Here is a 21,017-nt window from a genome sequence, read left to right as displayed (position 1 = left end):
TTGGCAATCACCTGTATTCTATGTGAATATTAGCTGCCCGGTCAGCATGGAGACAAGGATGAGGGTAACACTGATAAGACACAATCTCCAGCTAACCCTTGCTGGACATGTAGCACAAATGAGAAACATTTGTGGTTTTCAGCCATTGAGATGTTGGAATTGTTTGTTATAACTGCACAATATAGCTCATCTTGACTGATACAGACACTTCATTTGAAAGGTCAGTCAAAGATGTGGAATACACCATTTAATGATCATTTATTGTGAATTTTCTGTGCATTAAACACCGTTCCAGGTACTATGATTACAGATGATCCCAGGGACCTGGGGTAATGACTTGAGCCAAAGGTAGAAGCTTAACTGACTGAACCACCCAGGCATTCCAATGGTGCTGGTTTTGAAGATAAAGAAAGGGACCATGAGCCAAGGAATGCAGCCTTGATGTCGGAAAAGACAAAGAAAACAGATTCTCCCTTAGAGCTTTCAGAGGGAGTGAGTCTGACATCTAGAATAATCTAGGAGAATAAATTTTGCTTTAAGCCACCAAGCATATGGCAACTTGTTAAGAAGTTATAAGAAATTAATAAAGCTGGGACAGAGTTGATTAAGAACCAACACCTACCTCATTGTGGTTTTGATTTGTATTTCCCTGATGCCAAGTGATGTTGAGCATATTTTCATGTGTCTGTTGGCCATTTGTATGTCTTCTTTGGAGAAATGTCTGTTTATGTCTTCTGCCCATTTCTTGACTGGGTTATTTGTTTTGGGGGGGTGTTGAGTTTAATATGTTCTTTATAGATTTTGAATACTAGCTCCTTATCTGATAAGACATTTGCAAATATCTTCTCTCATTCTGTATGGCTAAAACTAACAAGTCAGGAAACAACAAATGTGTTGGCAAGGGTGTGGTAAAAGGAGAACCCTCTTACACTACTGGTGGGAATGCAAGCTGACACAGCCACTCTGGAAAACAGTATGGTGATTAATCAAAAAGTTAAAAAGAGGGGCACCTGGGTGGCTCAGTGGGTTAAGCCTCTGCCTTCAGCTGAGGTCATGATCTCAGGGTCCTGGGATTAAGCCCCGCATCCGGCTCTCTGCTCATCGGGGAGCCTGCTTTTCCCTTTCTCTCTGCCTGCCTGCTTCTCTGCCTACTTGTGATCTCTCTCTGTGTCAGATAAATAAATAAAATCTTAACAACAACAACAACAAAAGTTAAAAAGACAGCTACCAGGATGTGCACTACCAGGTATTTACCCAAAAGATCCAAATATAGTGATCAAAAGGGGCACCTGCAACCCCAATATTTATAGTAGCAATGTCCACAATAACCAAACTATGGAAAGAGCCCAGATGTGTATCAACAGATGAATGCATAAAGAAGATGTGATATATATAACATCATACACACACACACACACACACACACACATATATATAGATGAGATAGAATATTACTCAGCCATCAAAAACGATGAAATCTTACCATTTGCTACGTGATTTCACTCATACGTAGAATTTAAGATACAAAACAGAGGAGCATAGGGGGAGGGAGGAAAAAATAAAATAAGATGAAATCAGAGAAGGAGACAAAGCCATAAATGACTCTTAACTATAGGAAACAAATGGAGGGTTGCTGAAGGGAAGGAGGGTGAGGTTGTCCTAGATTTAAACCCGTTTTGCCACCTATCAACTGTATGCCTTCAAGAAAATTAACCTAAGACTCCATTTTCTTAGTTGCAAAATTCATTCTATTAATTGCAAGATTATTATAAGTATTGGACATTGCCTGGCATGGTTCTTGGCGTGTAAGAAGTGTTCCAGAATGACATCCACTTATTCTATGACTTCTTCCCATATACCCCCTTTTTTTTAAACAGAAAGGGTAAGTGTTAATGTCCTTTGGGGGCACAATTGGAAATGTATCTGTAAGAGGGAGCTGACCAGCCTTCAGCCAGGGCCTAGACTACCTACAAGGGAATGAGGAAAGTCATAAATGTGCAGGGCCAGATCTTGTTTTTATATAAAATATTGATATTCTGTTCATCATGGACTTTTTTTTTGCATTGATTCTGACTTCTAAAAAAACTGCATTAAGTATTATTTATCTTGATAATCTACTTTTTTGGCACCCCTTTCCATTTTGTGCCCAAGGTTTAGTTCACCCAGCTCTAGTCCTGCTCTTCCCACAGCACTTTGTGCTGGTCACACCACCATCTAGGTCCTGGACTAGTGCAGGTGAAGAAGTCAGTAAAAAAGACCCAGGATCTTAGTCTTTTTTTTTTTTTTTAATCTTTTCAGTGTTCCAAGACTCATTGTTTATGCACCACACCCAGTGCTCCATGCAATACGTGCCCTCCTTAATACCCACCACCAGGCTCACCCATCCCCTCACCCCCCTCCCTTCCAAAAGCCTCAGTTTAGGGGCGCCTGGGTGGCTCAGTGGGTTAAGCCGCTGCCTTCGGCTCAGGTCATGATCTCAGGGTCCTGGGATCGAGTCCCGCGTCGGGCTCTCTGCTCAGCGGGGAGCCTGCTTCTCTCTCTCTCTCTCTCTCTGCCTGCCTCTCTGCCTACTTGTGATCTCTCTCTGTCAAATAAATAAATAAAATCTTTAAAAAAAAAAAAAAAAGCCTCAGTTTGTTTCTCAAAGCCCAGTCTCTCATGGTTGGTCTCCCCCTCCAATTTCCCCCAATTCACTTTTCCTTTCCTTCTCCTAATACCCTCCATGTTATTCCTTATACTCCACAATAAGTGAAACCATATGATAATTGACTCTCTCTGCCTGACTCATTTCACTCAGCGTAATCTCCTCCAGCTGACTTTGAACTAGTGATCGCCAAGCTCTAGAATGCATACGGGCCAGTGAAGGAGTAAAAGAAGTGGACTACAACTTCCAGAATGCCCCACGGCACAGCGCCCTCGCCAGATTGGCTGCGCGAGCCCCGCCCCCGCCCCGCCCCTACCGCGCGGCCCCAGGGCACCGAGCCCAGGTCTAGTGCGCTTCCGAAGCCGGCTACCCAGAGGAATTTCGCCGGCCCGCGGACTTCATGGCGGCGAGGCCCGTGTCCCGGATGCTGCAGCGGGTGCTGAGGTCCGGCCTCCGGACCTGCAGCTCCGGGGCTCCAGTGACGCAGCACCGCCCCGGGGAGCCCCCCCAAACTGCTGCGGAGGTGAGCCCGCCCACATCTACACCTTCCCCGGGAAAGGGCGACCGGCCATCTGACCCTCATGCCGAGAAGCACCCAGGCGGGGCTGCGGGGCTTCTGGGAGGGACCCCTCAGCGTTTCCTTGGGGGTGGGGAAGGGAGTGGAGGGTTGCTCTCTAAGCTGCCCAGTCTCTCCTGATACCCAAGGGACGGGCGCTCCTTGGGGTGCTGCTTAACCAACCACCTTCCTGCCCACCCAGCCATGCAACCCCCTTCCAGGTCTGAGTGACTACCAGAGATGGGGGAGCAGGCAGGTAGGACTCTGGGTCCGGTGAATTGTTAACTGAGCCCCTTCACAGCTTTGCCTCACCCACGCTGTTTCCTGAACACTTTCCTCTTTCCCCCACAGTGGAGGTTGTCTGTGTGTGACCGGGTGTTCTTATGACACCCTGCTTCATAGTGTGACAGTGGTTAAAAATGTCACCTTGGTGCCACCAGTAGTCACTGGTCACGTCTGTAGTTACAGGGCTCTGTGACTTGTCCTTCATTCTTTCAGTTTCATCTTCATGTCCCTTAGGAAGGCTCAGCCTCATTCTTGAGCAGAAGGGAGCAGGATCCCCGTCCAGATAAGGAACTCAGTTTTCCTGAAGGTTTGGGATAGGCCCCTTCAAGTGCTTGATAGCGCCCCACAGAATGATTCATGTCATAACAAGTTTTCAGTTTGGTGTTCTTTTGCCTGTGTGGTCAGGGAATAATTTGGGGAGAAGCATCTGTTTTTCATTTTGTGAAACCTCTTTTCTAGACCCACCCCGTCATTCTTTTCCCATTTCTTAGCATAGGACTTCACACCCTGAGAATCATCAGATCATATCCCCCCAACACCCCCAGGGGGAGGGCCTTGGCCTAACTTGCTTTCCCGGAGTTTGATCCCTTCTGGATCTTCAGATAATCAGGCCTCATTGCTGGGAAATGAAGTTTTTCAGTTTCCTTGAACTGCGAACTTCATTGAGGGGAAAAGTAGGAGTGCAAGGATTGGTGAGAGAGCTTTAAGGAGTTCAGGAAAAGGGAAGTTTCTTCTTCCTCATGCCCTTAATTTCCTTTAGGAAGGGATCCGTGCCAAGTGACAGATCTCTCTTTCTCTCTCTCCCTCTCTCTCTCTCTCTTTTTTTTTTTTTTTAAGATTTTACTTATTTGTCAGCTGGAAAGCACAAGCAGGGGGAGCAGCGGGCAGAGGGAGAAGCAAGCTCTCTGCTGAGCAGGGAGCCTGATGCAGGACTTGATCCCAGGACCCCAGGATCATGACCTGAGCTGAAGGCACAGGCTCAACCAACTGAGCCACCCAGGTGTCTCCATACTTGGTCTCTTTTAGTCCTGTGCTCCCTACTCTTCCTTTCAGGTAGAGTAGGATGAGAGGCCACCTGTGCTCCCTGCTCTTCCTTTCAGGTAAAGTAGGATGAGAGGCCACCCCACCCTTTCCTTTACCCTGTAAGGGAAGGTGTAACTAGCAGCTAAGAACAGATTCTGGAGCAGGGTGCCAGCTTGGGAAGCCCAGCCCTACCACTGAGTAGGTATGTAAACTTCAGCAAGTCCCTTTGCCTCCCAGTGCTTCAGTCTTCTCATCTATAAAATGGGAATAAGTGTCTACTTCATAGTCCTAGAGATTGAGAGAGTTGGTATATGTTGATATATGTACTTAGAACAAAGCTTGACACACATAGGTGCTGTGTTATGTACGTATTTGTTGTAATTACTGTCAGCATTGCCACCATTGACACATGATGTGTCCCACTAGTCCCCTCCCCCTGGACACTCAGGATAGCCACTCTGTCAACTCTCTGGTCCTAGACCTCCTATGCTCGACACTCCCTGTTAGGGTTATCCTCAGCAGGCAGATTGCTCCTCGAGTGCTGGGTGCTCTCCTGCCTTTCTAGGTATTTCTGCAAGGTGCTGAATACCTTGCTGCAGTGGAGTCAGCAGATGTTTTTGGCTGTTTGAAACTCACCTGGTAAGGAGGGCACATGGAATGGTAGAGCGTTGCACAGGAATTCCCAGGTTTTCACCTTCACTCTGTCTCCAATTTCACTTGGCTCCTGAGGCTGTCACTTTTCCTCTCCAGCCAGAGGGCTGAACCAGCCCATCTTTATGCCATCGGGGAGGGCACAGAATGTCTTTAAGAAAATCTCCGAAGGTGAGGCAAATCTGGAGATCTTTTATTAATTTATTTATTTATTTGACAGAGAGATCACAAATGGGCAGGTCTGGGGAGTGGGGAGTGGGGTTGGGGGAGCAGCAGGCTCCCCGCTGAGCAGAGAGCCCAAAGCGGGTCTCCATCCCAGGATCCTGAGATCATGACCTGAGCCCAAGGCAGAGGCTTAACCCACTGAGCCACCCAGGAGCCCCAAATCTGGAGATCTCTATGGTCAGCTTATTCACAGAACTTGCCAGTTGGCAAGAGCAGGAGTGGGGCATTGGGAATCCCTGTCTCCACCTCCCGTCCTGCAGGGTACCTTTCCTTCCACCCTGGGAAATGCTTGGAGAGACAGAGGGAGAAGCCACCAAGTGTTATCTGTTTGTGTTTCAAGGTGGGAGTGTGAGAGAGATGTGAAGTGTGGAATGGGAGCTGGCTGTGAGGACAGTGGAAAGTGGGCCTTGGGCTTGGTCCAAGGATGGGTTGAGCGACTTCTACAGGTGGAAAGGGGAGGTGGTGGGGCGTGAGTTAAGTGGGGAAGTGGGTTGGGGAGATACAACTACCGGCTGTCCTGATTGGGGTGACCCACATTACCTCTGCAGGGCTTACCCCAGCCCAGAAGCATGACACCCCTCTTTCTTCTTCCCAGGATCCATGCAGGCTTTGTTGGGACCACAGGGGTTAGCCTCAGGTCCTGGGCCTGTTGCTTTAGGACGGGCAGGGTAGAGAGAGGGTGGCTTTCTGCAGGACAGAGACACCCAGTATTCAGAGGGTCACAGTGAACAAATATTGGAGAAGGGGTGTTATGAAGGAAGAAAGTGGGTATAGGAGAAGGTAGGAGGAGATAGTAGGCCTGGCCTGGGACAGTGACGCACAAAGGGAAAGAACTTCCAATCTAAGTGTGACTGTCGGTGCTGGGACCCTGAGGTGTAAAGACCCCACACTTAGGGAGGGATGGAGGAAGAGGGGGGATCCAGACCTGGGGCTAGGCACCTTGCTGGGTCTTCTTGTTTAACAGAGATGATTTTCGAGGCACCCAAGTACGTCCTCCCAAATAGCAAGGATCCCAAATCAGAGCCACTGATATCTGAGTTTGGAATGTATTCTTTTTCTCCTGAATAACCCTATTTATGATACTCTAGAATTATTTGGGGGCTGGCCTTTATCATTCAAACCAAATCCCAGAGTTAGTGACTACTTGGAGGGTAACATCCCTCCCTTAACTAACTCCTTTGCACCACCCTTCCCCACCCCGACCCCGTGCCCCAGTCCGCTCTGGGCAGGTAGAAAAGACACAGCCAGCAGCAGGTGGCAGGCTGCCTCGTGCCTGGTCATCCGTGGCCCTGGAGGAGCGCAGACTCCACTTGCCCTGCTCTGGGGGTTGTGACAGCAGGTCTGAAACCCCAGCCTTGGCCCATCTGCCATTAAGTAGGGCTGGGCCTTGCGGGACTGACTGGGGGAGCTGGCAAGAGCGGGAAAACGAGTCACAGCATACAACTAGTGCTCCTCCACAAATATGTATGTCATAAATGGATGGATATAGATAGGAATTCTGTTCAGAAAACTTACTGAATACCTGCTGTGTGCTACAACTCCTCCAGCTGAGTTTGGGAGAATTATTTTCCACCCTTTGTGGAAGAGGAAACTAAAGTATAAAGAATTTGGGTGATTTGCTCAACAGCTATTTAGTAATAAAGCCGGGCTTGTAATTCAGGTTTACCGACTCCCAGAGCCTGTGCTCTGAACCACAACAACCAGCCCTGGATTAAAATAGTTCCTGATCTGGGTGTCGCTGGGCCAGCGGTTCTCAGCCAAACTGCAGGTTGAAGAGCTGAGACATGGGGAAAAAAAAAAAAAAAAAAGCCAGGACCCTATCCCAGAGCAATGGAGTCAGAATCTTTGGAGTGGGGCTCTCCGTCCTCAGCACTTCTTAGAAATACTGCTGGCAATTTTGATGTGTAAATCTTTGAGAGCCACTGTCCTAGGCAAAACCATTTTGACAGTAGAGACCACCCAGGAAATGAAGGATGAATCCAGTGTGACTGGTTTTGCACACACCACTTTTCTCTTCCAATTTGTCCACTGACACAGTGACATACCATGTAGACTCCGGGATTCTGAATCATGCAGGGGGGCTTCCCACATGGGGCGGTGGGGGGGTGGGTAAGCAACAGCCTAGTCGAGGCTGGGCTCTGAGGCTATGAGCTGCTTCTGACATGTCCCAGCCCTTCTTGGGTGAGAGGCATCTCTCTCCACCCTGCCCAGTCATGCCCTCTGGGTCCAGGGCTCCTCTAACTGGAGCTGATACTTTTTTCCTGCAGGAGGTTTAAAGGAAAAGGAGATGTAAGAATGAAAGTAGGACGTGCAGTGCTGGAGGAGAGAAGAGGCAGGGGTGAGGCATGTTAACATCACAGTGAGGAGTTTGCAAGGCTGGCAGAGTGAGAGACTGTGTGTGTGCGCGCACACGCGCCTGTGTGTGGTTCTGCCAGTACCGAGTCTGATGAATCTAGATAAAGTCACTCCAGGTCTCAGCAGTGAAATCCAGCGTCCTCCCTGCTTCCACCCAGGGCCACAACAAGAGATTCTGATTGGGAGCTCCTCCCTTGCCCGTTACTCTGCTTGCTCCCTGGTTTTTGCTGAGTCATGCTCCTTGGTCCTCTCACTTGCTCCCAAAAGGTGGTACACTTTGACTCCTCCCTCACCCAGCCAACAACCCCCAGTATGTTTAGATTGGGGTGAGAGCGACTCCTGAGGGGCAGAGATCCTGAGTGACTAACAGATTCCTAAGTTGCAAAGAACTGCTGAAGGATTGGGGAAACTCTGCTGGAAACTCAGACTTCCAGTTATCTGATCTCTTAGGCTGTAGTGGCCAGTGGGGCTCTTGTCTGTCTTGTCCTCTGCCCCACCCCCAAGGCTACTGGCGGAAAGGCAGTGGGGTGAGTAGGGAGGTAGGAAGAAGCACTGTTAGGATTGTAACAGACAGCAGTTTGGAGAAGTGAGTGCTGCTTGCTTGTCATGGGACTATAAGCACTGTTTCTTGGAGATTAAGGGGGATACTTATCTTGGGTGAGCAGACTGAGGTCACTTGTGCACCTAGGAAAATCCTGGAAGCACCCCCCATATATGTTCACTCCTATCCCTTTTATCTCCTGACTCAGTGGCCCTTGACCCTGGCTGTACCTTAGAATCACCTAGACGGACTTAAAATGTGAGTGCTCAGAGATCCAAATTCAGTTGCTTTCCAGTGCAAGTCTTTTCTTAAGCTGCCAGGTGTTTCTGACTTGCAGCCCAGGCCAAGGAAGTCACTGAAGCGGGGCCTAAGGCCTTCTCCTCTCTTAGGTTACAAGATCACGATAGTCCTAGGTGTTTACTTGCCAGCTTCCTGACCCCCTTCCCTTTGCTTACCCGAGGCCATAGCTTTGTTCTTATTTTACAACAGGGAAGGCAGGCCTGGAGAAGTGAGGGAGCTTTCCCAGGATGTCAGGTCACACCTGACCCCGTATCCAGTCCAGAGCCCTGTCTGAAGACCTCATGAGTGACCTCATGATCGACCTCATGATTTCTTTATTATAAAGATTCTAAAGAAAGGACTTCTCCTCCACACTGAACCATACTGTGTTCCTTCTTGGATTTGCCTTTTGCAGTTAGAGGGAGGAATTTAGATCTTGGACTCAGAAGACCTGGATTTGAATTCTGGTTCTGCCAGTGGTATTCTTGAACCCCATCCAAGCTTTAGTTATGGTAATCCCTTATGGGGTAGGTGTGGGAATGGAACAGAGAACATTCTTTTTCTTTTCTTTTCCTTCTTTTTTTTTTTTTTTTTTTTAAACAGAGAACATTCTTTGGAAACTTAAAGGTGTTTTGTAAATGTTGCTTCTGTGGAGCAATTACCTCATCAGCATCTGTTGTGACTGAGGTTGTACGCTCAGGGCAGGAGCTCAGACTAGATCAGACTTGGGGAAATGCTGAGTTTGGCTGTCTCCTTTCTCTCCCCCTGGGAGGAGTTTGGGTGAGCCTTGCAGGGCGGCTCCAGGATTCTCCTCCCTCTGAGCCCCCAGACAGTGGGTGCTTAATCCTTCCTTCCAGCAATGAGTGAGGTGAAGGATGAAGCCTAGAAATGATCTTTGCAGGGGGTTAGTGGGCAATCTTCTTGGCCCCTCCCTTCTACCTTTCAAGAGGCTGGCGTCCTCGTTCCTTCTGCAGGCTTCCCTGGTTGTGCTGTCCTTGCCCCAAAAGCCTTCTGCATGAGGGTAGCCCCCCCCCGGCTCGGTGTGGTCCTCAGCTGCTCCCAGTGGCTTATTGGGTCCTCCTGGGCAGTGCTGAGGCCTCAGGGAGCCCAGTGGGCAGGGGAGTAGTTACAGGGAGTCAGCTTGTATGACACTCACCCCCCCAGAGTTAGTGAGTTGGCTTTGAGCTCCTTCCGTCTCCTATCGTAAAGGGAGAGAATGGGAGGTCTGGGTTGGAGAAGTGGCTCACCGTGTCCCAGGCAGCCACTGTCCTGCTCACTTATTTGTTTCCTCTCTCCTCCTTTCTGGACACGCTTGCCAGCTGGCATAGTTGCCAGGTGCTGAGTGGCATGTTCTCTCCCACTGACCCATCCAAGAAATACTGGAGATGCTTGTTCCTGGACAGGCTTCCTTTGAAGGAGGGGGGCTGGGCAGTAGGATGGTAATAGGGAGAGAAAGGGGCTGGGGGTAGGGTGCGGGCAGCTGTGTTCCTATAGAGGTCCTGCTCCCTAAGGCTGAGCTGGGGCCTTGGGGACAGGTCCTAACCTTTAGGCCTGTTCCCCAGTCTGTGAATGAGAGGGAGAATCTCAGCTCCCCTAGGACTGTGGAGATGGGGGGGAATGCCTGTTAGGAGGGGGCTTATGTCCCGGAGGTGGTGGGCTCTCCACGCCCATCTCCCCCAGTCAGGGCCCAGAGGCCCACGTTTCCTCTGCCCGACATTGCAGGAGTTGTCCAGGAGGAGACAGTTCCTGCGGGAGCACGCGGCCCCCTTCTCCGCCTTCCTCACTGACAGCTTTGGCCGGCAACACAGCTACCTGCGGATCTCCCTCACCGAGAAGTGCAACCTCAGATGTGAGTCCCCTTCCTCGTCCCCTTGCTGAGGCAGCTTCTGAAATCTCCCCACACCCAGGAAGCCTCCCCAGCCCTCCCCATTCCCTTCGCAGCGTCTCCTCCCGCCCTTCTTCCCTGCTTGCCCGGTGGGATTGTGGGTCAAGATAAGGGTCAAGGTTGACTTGTAGGATCCTGGGAGCTGGCTTCTACTTGGAACTAGATTTGAAAACAGAACTGCAATGGAGATTGGTCCTAAATCTCAGTCTTCAGAGCTCTTCCTTCTTCCCTCCTGTTTCCCATGGTTCCCAGCTTTCAGGATGTGGCCAGGGGCAGGAGTGAGGGTGCTGGACGCCGCCAACACATGAGGTACACAGCAGTGCCGGTGGCCGGCACTGCCAGCCACTGAGACGCCCCAGGCCTGTGACAGAAGTTGCTTGGGCCCAGGCTAATACACAGAGTATTCATTTTGTAATCATTTATGGAGTGCTCTGGAGGTGTAGCTGCTGCTGGAGGGACTTCCAAAGTTTCTCTCTCTCCCTCTCTCCTGCTTTCCATGGTTGCTCCCAATAAGAAATGTGTTTACTTCATGGCCCAATAAAGACATGCACGTATATAGTAAACGTTTAGCCAAACAATACTCACTGCATGCAGTTCTGATGTTCTTTAGCTATTCTATTCTATCTTTAAAGACCAATTCGGGACGTTTTACTAATTTGACTAAATAACCCTATACTAGATCTTGACCCAGTCCTTGATAAACTCCCATGGGAGCTGATGGGAGGGGATGGTGCCCCCTTAACCTGCCAGAGCTCCCCTCATTTGCCCCATTCTGCCTCCCCTGAGCAAGTAGTACCTCAGTTTTCCCAACCTGTGAAATGGGACTAATCACCTGAAATAGACTGGACATGAGGGCACTTGTCACTACAGAGGAGTGTGACTTTTCACAGGTCAGAGAGTACCTCCCAGCCTCCTGACCCAAACACATAGGGGTCACTGTTTGCCACACCGGATGAAATGAAAGAGGGTGACCAGTGCCAGAAGGAATGGGCTGAGGGCCAGGCAGACCCTGTTTAGCCGCCCCACACACTGAGGGAATCAGTGTTTTGACATCCCCCACATCAGGCCGGGTTCTGCTCTCTGCCTGATTCATCCTCTTTAACCTGTTCCTTCAGCCTCCCCTCTGAGGGAAGAGGCGGTGTTCATGTGTCACAGGTGAGAAAGGCAAGGCCTGGTGAGAGTCTGTAGCATTTGTACCCGCTCAGATTTGGCGAGCTCATTCCTCACCATCCAGGTGGGGTTCAGGAGAGACTTCTGTCCTGGTAGGGAAGTGGGGGTCTGGAGGCACCGTGGGCCCCAGTGCTATGGTCATGGCTTACCTCTACATCCCCTCCCTTCCTCAGGTCAGTACTGCATGCCCGAGGAGGGCGTCCCACTGACCCCCAAGGCCAACCTGTTGACTACAGAGGAGATACTCACCCTTGCACGGCTCTTTGTGAAGGAAGGTATAGACAAGATCCGGCTTACAGGGGGAGAGCCGCTCATCCGGCCAGACGTGGTGGACATAGTGGGTAAGTTTGACAAAAGCTGTGGCCACTTCTCCCAGCTCCCACTGTATCCAGCTGGATTTCAGTGTTCATATCGGTGGCTGACATCTGTTCAGAACATAATGCTCGCTTGGTCCTACCCCCCTCTGAGGCTGTCATTATTCCCATCTTGTTAGGAAATGAGGCCCAAAAGTTCAGTGACTTGCTCAAGGTCGCAGAGCTGGTAAGTGCCAGAGCCAGTGGTTTGCCCTCGCATTTAGACTAAAGTCCTCACCGGGGCCTTGAGGACCATGTGGTCTGGCTCTTGCTGACCTCTGAGACCTCTCGCCTGCCCGTCTGCCTCTGTCCCGCCCCTCCATGCACACCCCCACACCTTTGGACCCACTCTTCCCCTTGCTGGGAGCACAGGGCACACTGCCTGCCTCGTTCAGGTCTCTGCACACATGTCCTTTCCCTAATGAGGCCTCCTTGACCAATCTCTCCAAAGTACATCCCCACATCCACACCCCAGCCACTCTCTGTCCCAGACGTTGGCAAGCTAGAGCCCACGGGCTTAATCTGGGCCACGACCTGGTTTTGTATGGCCTGCAGGCTAAGAATGGTTTTTATATAGCTAAATGGTTAAAAATCAATCAAAAGAAAATAGCATTTTGTGACACAGGAAAGTTATATGAAATCAGAAATTCACTGTTTGCTAATAAAGTTTTATTGGAACGTAGCTGCAGCTGCTCATTTACCTATTTCCCAGGGCTGCTTTTGCAGAGGTGAACAGTTGCCACAAAGACCATGTGGCCAGCAAAGCCAAAGTAGTTACTGTCTGGCCTTTTGCAGAAAAAGTGTGGCTACCGCTACTCTATCCCCTTGTTCTTCCTTATTTTTTCTTCATAGCATTTGTTCATCCGCGGTTACGTTACTTGGTTCTATGTTTATGTTTCCTTTGTACTGTCTCTCCCTCCCATTAACTGGCATGAAAGCTCTGGGAGCCGAGGCAGCTTTGGTTCCCAGCCATGTTCCCAACATGTGGGCACATGCCTGACATGTAGCTGGTGCTTGCTGAGACTTGTTGGTTTGATGTGTGATCTCTCAAGTAGAACATTCCTGAGTGCGAATGTCGGCTGTGCCTCTTACTAGCAGTATACCTTTGGGCAAGTTTTTTTTTCTTTGTAAGATTTTTAGTTATTTATTTACTTGAGAGAGAGAAAGAGAGAAAGCATGAGCCCAAGCAGGAGCAGAGGCAGGAATGGCAGAGGGAGAGGGAGAAGCAAACTCCCCGCTGAGCAGGGAACCTGCAGAGGGCTCCATCCCGGGACCCTGAGATCAGACTTGAGCTGAAGGCAGACGCTTAACTGACTGAGACACCCAGGGGCCCCTGCACAACTTTTTAAAAATCCATTCTAAGTCCCCGGGCAGAGATAAAGTTTACCTGAGCAGGAAATGAGCAGAAACGCCTAGCACTTGGCAAAGTGCTCTGTAAGGGGTCACCCCGGAAGGCCTCTTGCCATGCCTTGCTTCTGAGCCCCAGGGTCAGGCAGGAAGAGACCTTAAGCTTCTATAGTTGTAGATGATGAAGTCAGAGGAAAATAAGGCTCCGAGTTCTCGGATCTGAGCCCCCACCCCTGCTGCCCTGGGTGGGATCTCCTAGGCCTCCGGTCTCTGCCTCATTTGCTGGTTCAGTGAATGTTCTCTGGAGGCTTCTTGCATGGCTGGTACTGGGCTGGAGGCACAGAGGTGAATGAGCTGCAGACCCTGCCATTGAGGATCCACAGCCCATTGGTGGAAATGGCCACCAGAGCCAGCTGTCTGATAAGGACAGAGCATAAGGGACCCAGGTGCCCTGGAAGCCTAGAGGAGGTACCCCTGACAGTCTTTTCTTGCCTCCTTCCCCATGGCCAGCTGACTCCAGCTGCCACTGGTTATGTGATCTAGGATCCTGCCATCATTCCTGTGCTGGAAGAACTGGCCCAAGGGAGCTGACCCCCCCAGATGGCCCCTCAGAGCTGAAAGCAGCCTGGGTTCCAGGAAAGAGCTGAACCTGCTGAGCCCGGCTGACTGCCAGGCCCAGCCCCCTGATTCAGGCTGCATCATCTGCCCTCTGGCATGGGTCCCGTCTTAAATCCCTGTGTTTCATCCCAGGGCCTGTGGGAGAGCAGAGCGGGTCTGGATCACCACTGGTCAGAGGGAGGACTGAGTACAGACATGAGGACACAGGCCTTTTCATAGTAGCCACTGACCTGCATAGTGGCAGGAATAGAAGCCAGGAAAGTTGGCAGCCCCATTCCCACTCTGCCATTGCCCAGCCAGGGGAACTTGTGCAGATTCCTTCCCCACTCTGAACCTTGGTGTCCTCATCTGTTCAGTGGCCCCTCCAAGGGCCTTTCGTGCTGTGCTGGCCCATGGTTTATGGGTCCTGGCTGACCAGTAAGAGTTGATCGGCATATAGATGTTAGGTAGGATAAGGCCCCGACTGCAGTGACCTCCAAGGGGGATTTATCTCCCACCTCTAAGAGTGCTGGTTAAGGGGGAAAGACAGGCCTCCCCTTCCTCCCAGTGCTGCAAAAGATGACAGCTGCTAGGCCGAGGACTGCTGTGGTGCTGAGCTTGCTAATATCTGGACATCTCTGAGCCTAGCTCCTTTGGTCTTCCCCAGAGACAGTTTCTCAGAGCAAAGCTGCCCTGAAGGGCAGGGCAAGTGGGTGCCAGTGGGGAAGCAGGGCTGAGGGGGAGGGGAGGGACTAGCCCTCCAAGCTGGGATGCTCACCAACCCTTGTCCCCACCCTCTCAGGTGGGAGTAGCAAAGGACCCCACCCAGGGGAGCAGAGCAAAAGCATTGCATGTTTGGGGGAGCCTGCTGTCCTGATCACTTCGGATCCCTGCCCGAACCCTGGTGCTGCAGAATTCCCGAGTGGAAGACCGCCCAGCCCGCTCTGGGTCCCTGTCTGCCCTCACCATGATCCCCCTGGGCCAACCCAAACTCCCCAGCACTCCTCCCTGCCGGCTTGTGTGTGCAGGAGTTCCTCTACCCTTTCTTTTGCAGCAGACCTGTCTGGAGCAGGACAGACCACCAGAAATCTTCTGGCTGGTGGCATTGATTGCTCTCAGTGCTGTGCGACGGGGTGACTGGTGCTCACACGCAGCCTTGGGCACTTGGTGTGTGGCTGCAGCGGGGGGATTGTAACTGAGTGGATGTAACTCATTACATTTTAATTAGTTGAAATTGCCACACGCGGCCAATGGCCGTCCTGTTGGACAGTGAAGTTGTGGCATTTTTGCATTTATCATTCCATATCTTGTTTTTAAAAATGAGAGACAGTGTTTTTGGACTTGATGAGGATCCTGCCCTGTGTCTTTCAGGGCGTCCCCTTTCCATGCAACCAAACTTCGCATGGGCCCTCCTGAGCTGCAGTCCGCTTATGTGAGGCTAGCACCCTTTATCCCGCTGGGGAGCATTTGGGCTGTCCCCAGTGTTTGATGTTTCAAGCAGCACTGTTTGGAACATTTTCATTCTGGCTCGCGTGTCCCGGAGTACACTTCCTGTGGGAGGGGAATTGTTGCCTGGTAGGATGGGTGAATGTTTAACTTTGGAAAACAATTTGGTGTTATCTTACAAAGAGTTCCTTCCAGCTTCCTCTGACCTAAGTCCTCCTCTGCGCTCAGTATTCTGATTCTGGATTTTTGCCAGTTGAACAAGGATGAAATGGTATTTTATTTGGTCTTAATTTTTATTTCCCTGTTTAAGAATGAGGTCAAGCATCTCTCAACATGTGTATCAGCTCCAAATCTTTTTTCTTTGCTGTGTAATACCACCTTGTGTCTTCTTCCCGTTTCTCTTCTTTCTGTTTTTGTTTTTTTTTTTCATATTGGTGCGGTAAAAGTTCTTATGTTGCAAATGTCTCTTCCCAGTTTGACAAAATAAGCAACATTTTGTATAAGAATTATTTTCATCAATAGTGGTTCTTCAGCGGATCCCTTTATAGTCAATGCTTTTTATGTCTTTTTAAGGAAACACCTCACCCAAGGTCAGAACAGCTCCCTCTGTTTCCACTAAAACAGTTAAAATTTTGCCTTTTGAGTCTGGAGGTGGGTATTAAGGAGGGCACATATTGCATGGAGCACTGGGTGTGGTGCATAAACAATGAATCTTGGAACACTGAAAAAAAAATTTAAATCAAATAAATAAATAAATAAATAAAATTTTGCCTTTTGCTTATCTAAGTCCTCAGTTCATCTGTGGCCAGTTTTTGGGAATCCAGTTTCATTTTTTTTCCCCATGTGATAGTTTCATTTTCTCTGCATTCTGTACCTTCTTACTGAAGCCTCTAGCTCCTCGGTAAATCTGCCATATGTGCATTTGTGTGTTGGGTGCTGTACTGTTGGTTGGCTCGTCTGTCTCCTTGCCAGTATCACATAGCCTTGATCACTGTAGCTTCATAGTAAGGCCACTATCTGCTCAAGCAAATTCTTTTTATTCTTTAGCAGTGTTTTAGCTACGATTTGTCCATGGACATTTTAGAATCAGCTTAGCACGTTCCATGGAAAATTCTGTTTGGATTCTTTTTTTCTTTTTTTTTAAATTGTGTTAAAATACACATAACATAAATACACATAGCATAAAATGTACCATCTTAACATTTTTCTTTTTCCTTTGGAGAAGAAAAGCACACCCACGTGTGTTGACATGCACACGTGAGTAGGCAGGGTGGGGCCAAGGGAGATGGAGAGAGAATCTTAAGCAGGCTCCACATCCAGAGCGGGGGGCCTGATGTGGGGTTTGATCTCATGACCCTGAGATCCTGACCTGAGCTGAAATCAAGAGTCGGATGCTTAACCAACTGAGCCCCTCAGGCGCCCCTATTTTAACCATTTTTAAGCAAACAGTTCAGTGGTACTAAGTACATCATACTGTTGTGCACCATTCCACCATCAATACCCATAACTTTTCATCTTGTAAATCTGAAACTCTGTAACCATTAAAAAATAATTTCCCATTCTCCACTCTCCCCAGCCTCTGGCAAACACCATTATGTTTTGTCTTGATGAGTTGGGCTACCCTAAGAATTTCATGTTAAGTGGAATCATGCAGGATTTGTCTCTGACTTATTTCATTTAGAATAGTGTCCTCAAGGTTCATTCATGTTATAGCATATTGCAGCATTTCTTTTTAAAGCTGAATAATATTTATGTATATACCATGTTTTGATAATCCAATCATTGGTCAACTTGGGTTGCTTCCACTGTAATGCTGCTATGAACATGGGTGTAGAAATCTCTTCGAAATTCTGCTTTCAGAAAGATTGTGGAAGTGGAATTGCTGGGTCAGATGGTAATTCGATTTTTAATTTTGGGGGGAATACACATACTATTTTCCACAGCAGCTGTACCATTTTACATTCCCACCAACGGTGCACAAGGTTCTACTTTCCCCACATCCTCACTGACACTTGTTTTTTCTGTTTTTCTGTTTTTGTTTTGTTTTATTTTGTTTTTTGATAGTAGGGTGTGGGATGGTATTTCACTGTAATTTCAATTTCCATTTCCCTGATAACTAGTAATGTTGAACATCTTTTTATATGCTTATTGGCCATTCTTATATCATCTTTGGAGAAATGTCTATTCAAATCCTTTACCCATTTTTGAATTGGGTTGTTTGGTTGTTGCTGAATTTTAGAAATTCTCTTATATTCTGGATATTAACCCTTTATCAGATACATGATTTAGAAATATTTTCTCCTATTCTGTGGCTGCTCTATAGCTTGTGTCTTTTGATGTACAAATTTTTAAATATTCCTAAAGTCCAGTTTGTTTGTTTTGTTGCCTGTGCCTTTGGTGTCACATCCAAGAAAGCAGTGCCAAATCTAGTGTCACAGCTTTTATACTACAATTTCTTTCAAGAGTTTTATTGTTTGAGGACTTATATTTCAGTCCTTGAGCTATTTCAAGTTAATTTTGAATAAGATGTTTGGTAAGGGTCCAACTTCATTCTTTGGCATGTAAGTATCCAATTTTCCTAGCACCATTTGTTGAAAACACTGTTCTTCCCATTCCTTTTTTTTTTTTTTAAGATTTTATTTATTTTTTATTTGACAGACAGAGATCACAAGTAGGCAGAGAGGCAGACAGAGAGAGAGAGAGAGGAGGAAGCAGGCTCCCCGCTGAGCAGAGAGCCCGATGTGGGGCTTGATCCCAGGACCACAGGATCATGACCTGAGCTGAAGGCAGAGGCTTTAACCCAATGAGCCACCCAGGTGCCCCTTCCCATTCCTTTTGAATGGTCTAGGTACCCTTAAAATCATTTGACCATATATTCAGGGATTTATTTCTGGACTGTATTTCATCAGTGTGTATACCTATGCCAGTTTGACCCTGTTTCGATTACTGTGGCTTCATGATAGGTTTTGAAACCAGGGAAGTGTGAGTTTTCCATTTGTTCTTCCTTTTCAAGATTGTTTTGGCTATTTGGACTTTCTTGAGATTTCATATGAATTTTAAGGTGGTTTTTTTCTGTTTCCATAAAAAATGCCATTGGCTTTTGATAGATATTGCAGTGAATCCTTAGGTTTTTTAAGGGAGTATTGTCAAATTAACGGTATTAAGTCTTCCAATCCATCATGCCTGTCCATTTAACTTTCATTTCTCTTGGCAATGTTTTGTAGTTGTCATTGTAGGAACCTTTCACCTCCTTGGTTAAGTTAATTCCTAAGTCTTTTATTCTTTTGGGTATTGTAAATGGAATTATTTTTGTAGTTTTCTTTTAAGAGGGTTCATTGCTTATTAACTGTTGGGATTTTAATTCCATTAAACCCATATATCAAATTGTTGAGAATTGGCATCTTTTTTGTTCATACCCCCACCTTCTCACAGCCATCTACTTCCTTTGCCCTTCTCTTTGCTCTAGGTGGCTGACACTTGGGGTCACCTAGGGTGACCTTGCCTATTGGGTTTCTGATGCATTTAAGTTTCTGCCCTGGTTTTTGACAGTAGCTGAATTCTCTCCAGAACTAAAACTCCCACAGGGCATCCTTGCCTCCATGGTGACTTAGTTGGATTCCTAAATTAATTTTTCCTCCATGTGCCTTTGGCCCTAGGTATGGTAATGGATCCCCAGTGTTGCTAGTCTGAGTGCTATGCTATTCATTGTTGGAGCTTTTAGTTCTGTCCATACCGGGACAAGTAGTTCTTCCATTAACTTCTTCATTTTAACCATCGGGATTAATCCTGTTTTATGCTAGGATCCTGATGGATAGTGTCTTTTTTTTAATTACATTTTCTAATTGTTTTTGATATATTATAGCATTGATAGGAAACTTAGGAAAATATGTTTAGATTCTTTGGAGTTTTCTATACTAGCAACTATAGCATGTGCAGCTAAGGGAATTTTTTCCCCTTATCTGTCGTTTTTAATTTCCTTTTCTTGTCCTGTTGCAATATCTAAAATCTCAAGTGTAATTTTCAATAGTAGTAGTAATAAAAGAATGCTCCTAAGGTTTCCCCATTTAGAATATTTCTTATTTTATTCACCAGCAACTTTAATCAAATAATGAAGTTCCCTTCCTAGTTTAAGTTTTTTTAAGATTATACTTTTTTACGTATGTTAGGATGAGCTATGATTTTTTTTCCCCTATTACTCTGAATGACATTTTGGCTTATCTTATATTACTCCTGTAGTACACCCAACCTAGTCGTGGTAAACCATGCTTTTATCTACTATTAAGTTCGGTTTATTTATACTTTAAATTTTTGCATCTGTATCCATGAGTGAAATGGGCATGTAATTTGCCTTCTTCATGCCAGCTTTAACTGATTGTGAAATTAGGTTTCAAAGAATGAGTTGAGTAGTAGTATTAGTCCATTCAGGCTGCTGTGACAAAATATAGATTAGGTAGCTTATAAATAGCAAACATTTATTTCTCATAGTTCTGGAGGATGGAAATCCAAGATCAAGGTGCCAGTATGGTCAGGTGAGAGCTCTCATCTGGGTCAGAGTTACCATTGTATTGGTCACATGGCAGAAGGAGGTCTGTGGTATCTCTTATTAGAGCACTAATCCTTCCACCTTCAAGACCTAATCACCTCCCAAAGGCCCCACCTTCTAACACCATCACACTGAGCATTAGGATTCAACATGTGAATTTGGGGAGGGGGTGGTGAGCAGGAGACAAACATCATAGCACAGAGTATTCCCCCCAGTTCTTTCATCTGCAAGAGTTTGTGTTAGTCTGAGAATCGCTTCTTTGAAAATTTGATCTCACCTGTAAAATTGTGCCTGGTATATTCTTTGCAGGGAGATTTTTAACTGATGCTTTAATTCCTTTAATAGTTATTGCATTAGGCAAATTCTTGACTTCTTTTAGTGTCAGTTTTGGTAGTTCTGTGTTTTTTGTTTTTTGTTTTTTTAGACATTTGTCATTATTTCTGATTTCTAATTTATTGGTATGAAATTACTGATAGTATTTTCTTATTTTTTAATCTGTTTTACTTGTAGTTTGGGATTTGTTTATATTACTATGTTTTATTTGTACCTTATCTCTTTTCTGTTTCTTGATAAATCTTACCAGAGGTTTGTCTATTGTGCTAGTCTTCAACAAACCAACTTCTGGATTTGTTGAATCTTATTGTATATTTGTATACTATTTTATTCCTTCTGCCTTCCATCCTGGGTGTAGCCTATTGCTTTATAACATTTAGTTATAAGTATTTAATTTTACTTCTGATTTGTTCTTTGATCTATGACATTTATGTACTGTTTTTAACTTCTAAATATATAAGGATTTTTCATTTATATTTTATTACGTTATAATTTAATTGTGTAGTAGTCAGATATCTATATGATAATTATTCTTTAAAATTTATCGTGACTTTTTTTATGACCTAGTATATTGGCAGATTTTATAAAGGTTCTGTGTGTGCTTGCAGAGAATGGTTATTTAATTATTGGATGGAGACATCTCTATTTGTTCTTTGGAGCCAGCTTGTTAATTTTATTGTTCAAATCTTTGGTTATCTCCATTTGCTGGCTTTCTACCTGTTTGGCCTGCCAATAATAAATAAGTGGGTAGATTTGTTAATTTCTCCCAGAGGTCCCATTTCTT

General features: G+C 46.9%; 1 protein-coding gene across 2 annotated transcripts in view; it reads left to right on the top strand.

The window, feature by feature from the left end:
* The first annotated feature begins 2,971 nt into the window (after positions 1 to 2,971).
* Positions 2,972 to 21,017, top strand: part of MOCS1 (molybdenum cofactor synthesis 1) — a 38,127-nt gene continuing 20,081 nt past the window's right edge. The window contains exons 1-3 of one of the 2 annotated variants that reach the window (XM_080805353.1): positions 2,972 to 3,167; positions 10,282 to 10,408; positions 11,788 to 11,955. In XM_080805353.1, coding sequence (XP_080661479.1) covers positions 3,045 to 3,167; positions 10,282 to 10,408; positions 11,788 to 11,955 — 418 coding nt within the window. In that variant the 5' untranslated portion in view covers positions 2,972 to 3,044. The remainder of the gene's footprint in view (positions 3,168 to 10,281; positions 10,409 to 11,787; positions 11,956 to 21,017) is intronic. The other variant, XM_080805354.1, reaches the window with a different exon arrangement.

The sequence above is a fragment of the Martes martes genome (assembly GCF_963455335.1).
Source record: "Martes martes genome assembly, chromosome: 6".
Lineage (NCBI taxonomy): Eukaryota > Metazoa > Chordata > Mammalia > Carnivora > Mustelidae > Martes > Martes martes.
The sequence above is the reverse complement of the archived record's forward strand: the minus strand, read 5'-3'. Positions and strand labels throughout refer to the sequence as shown.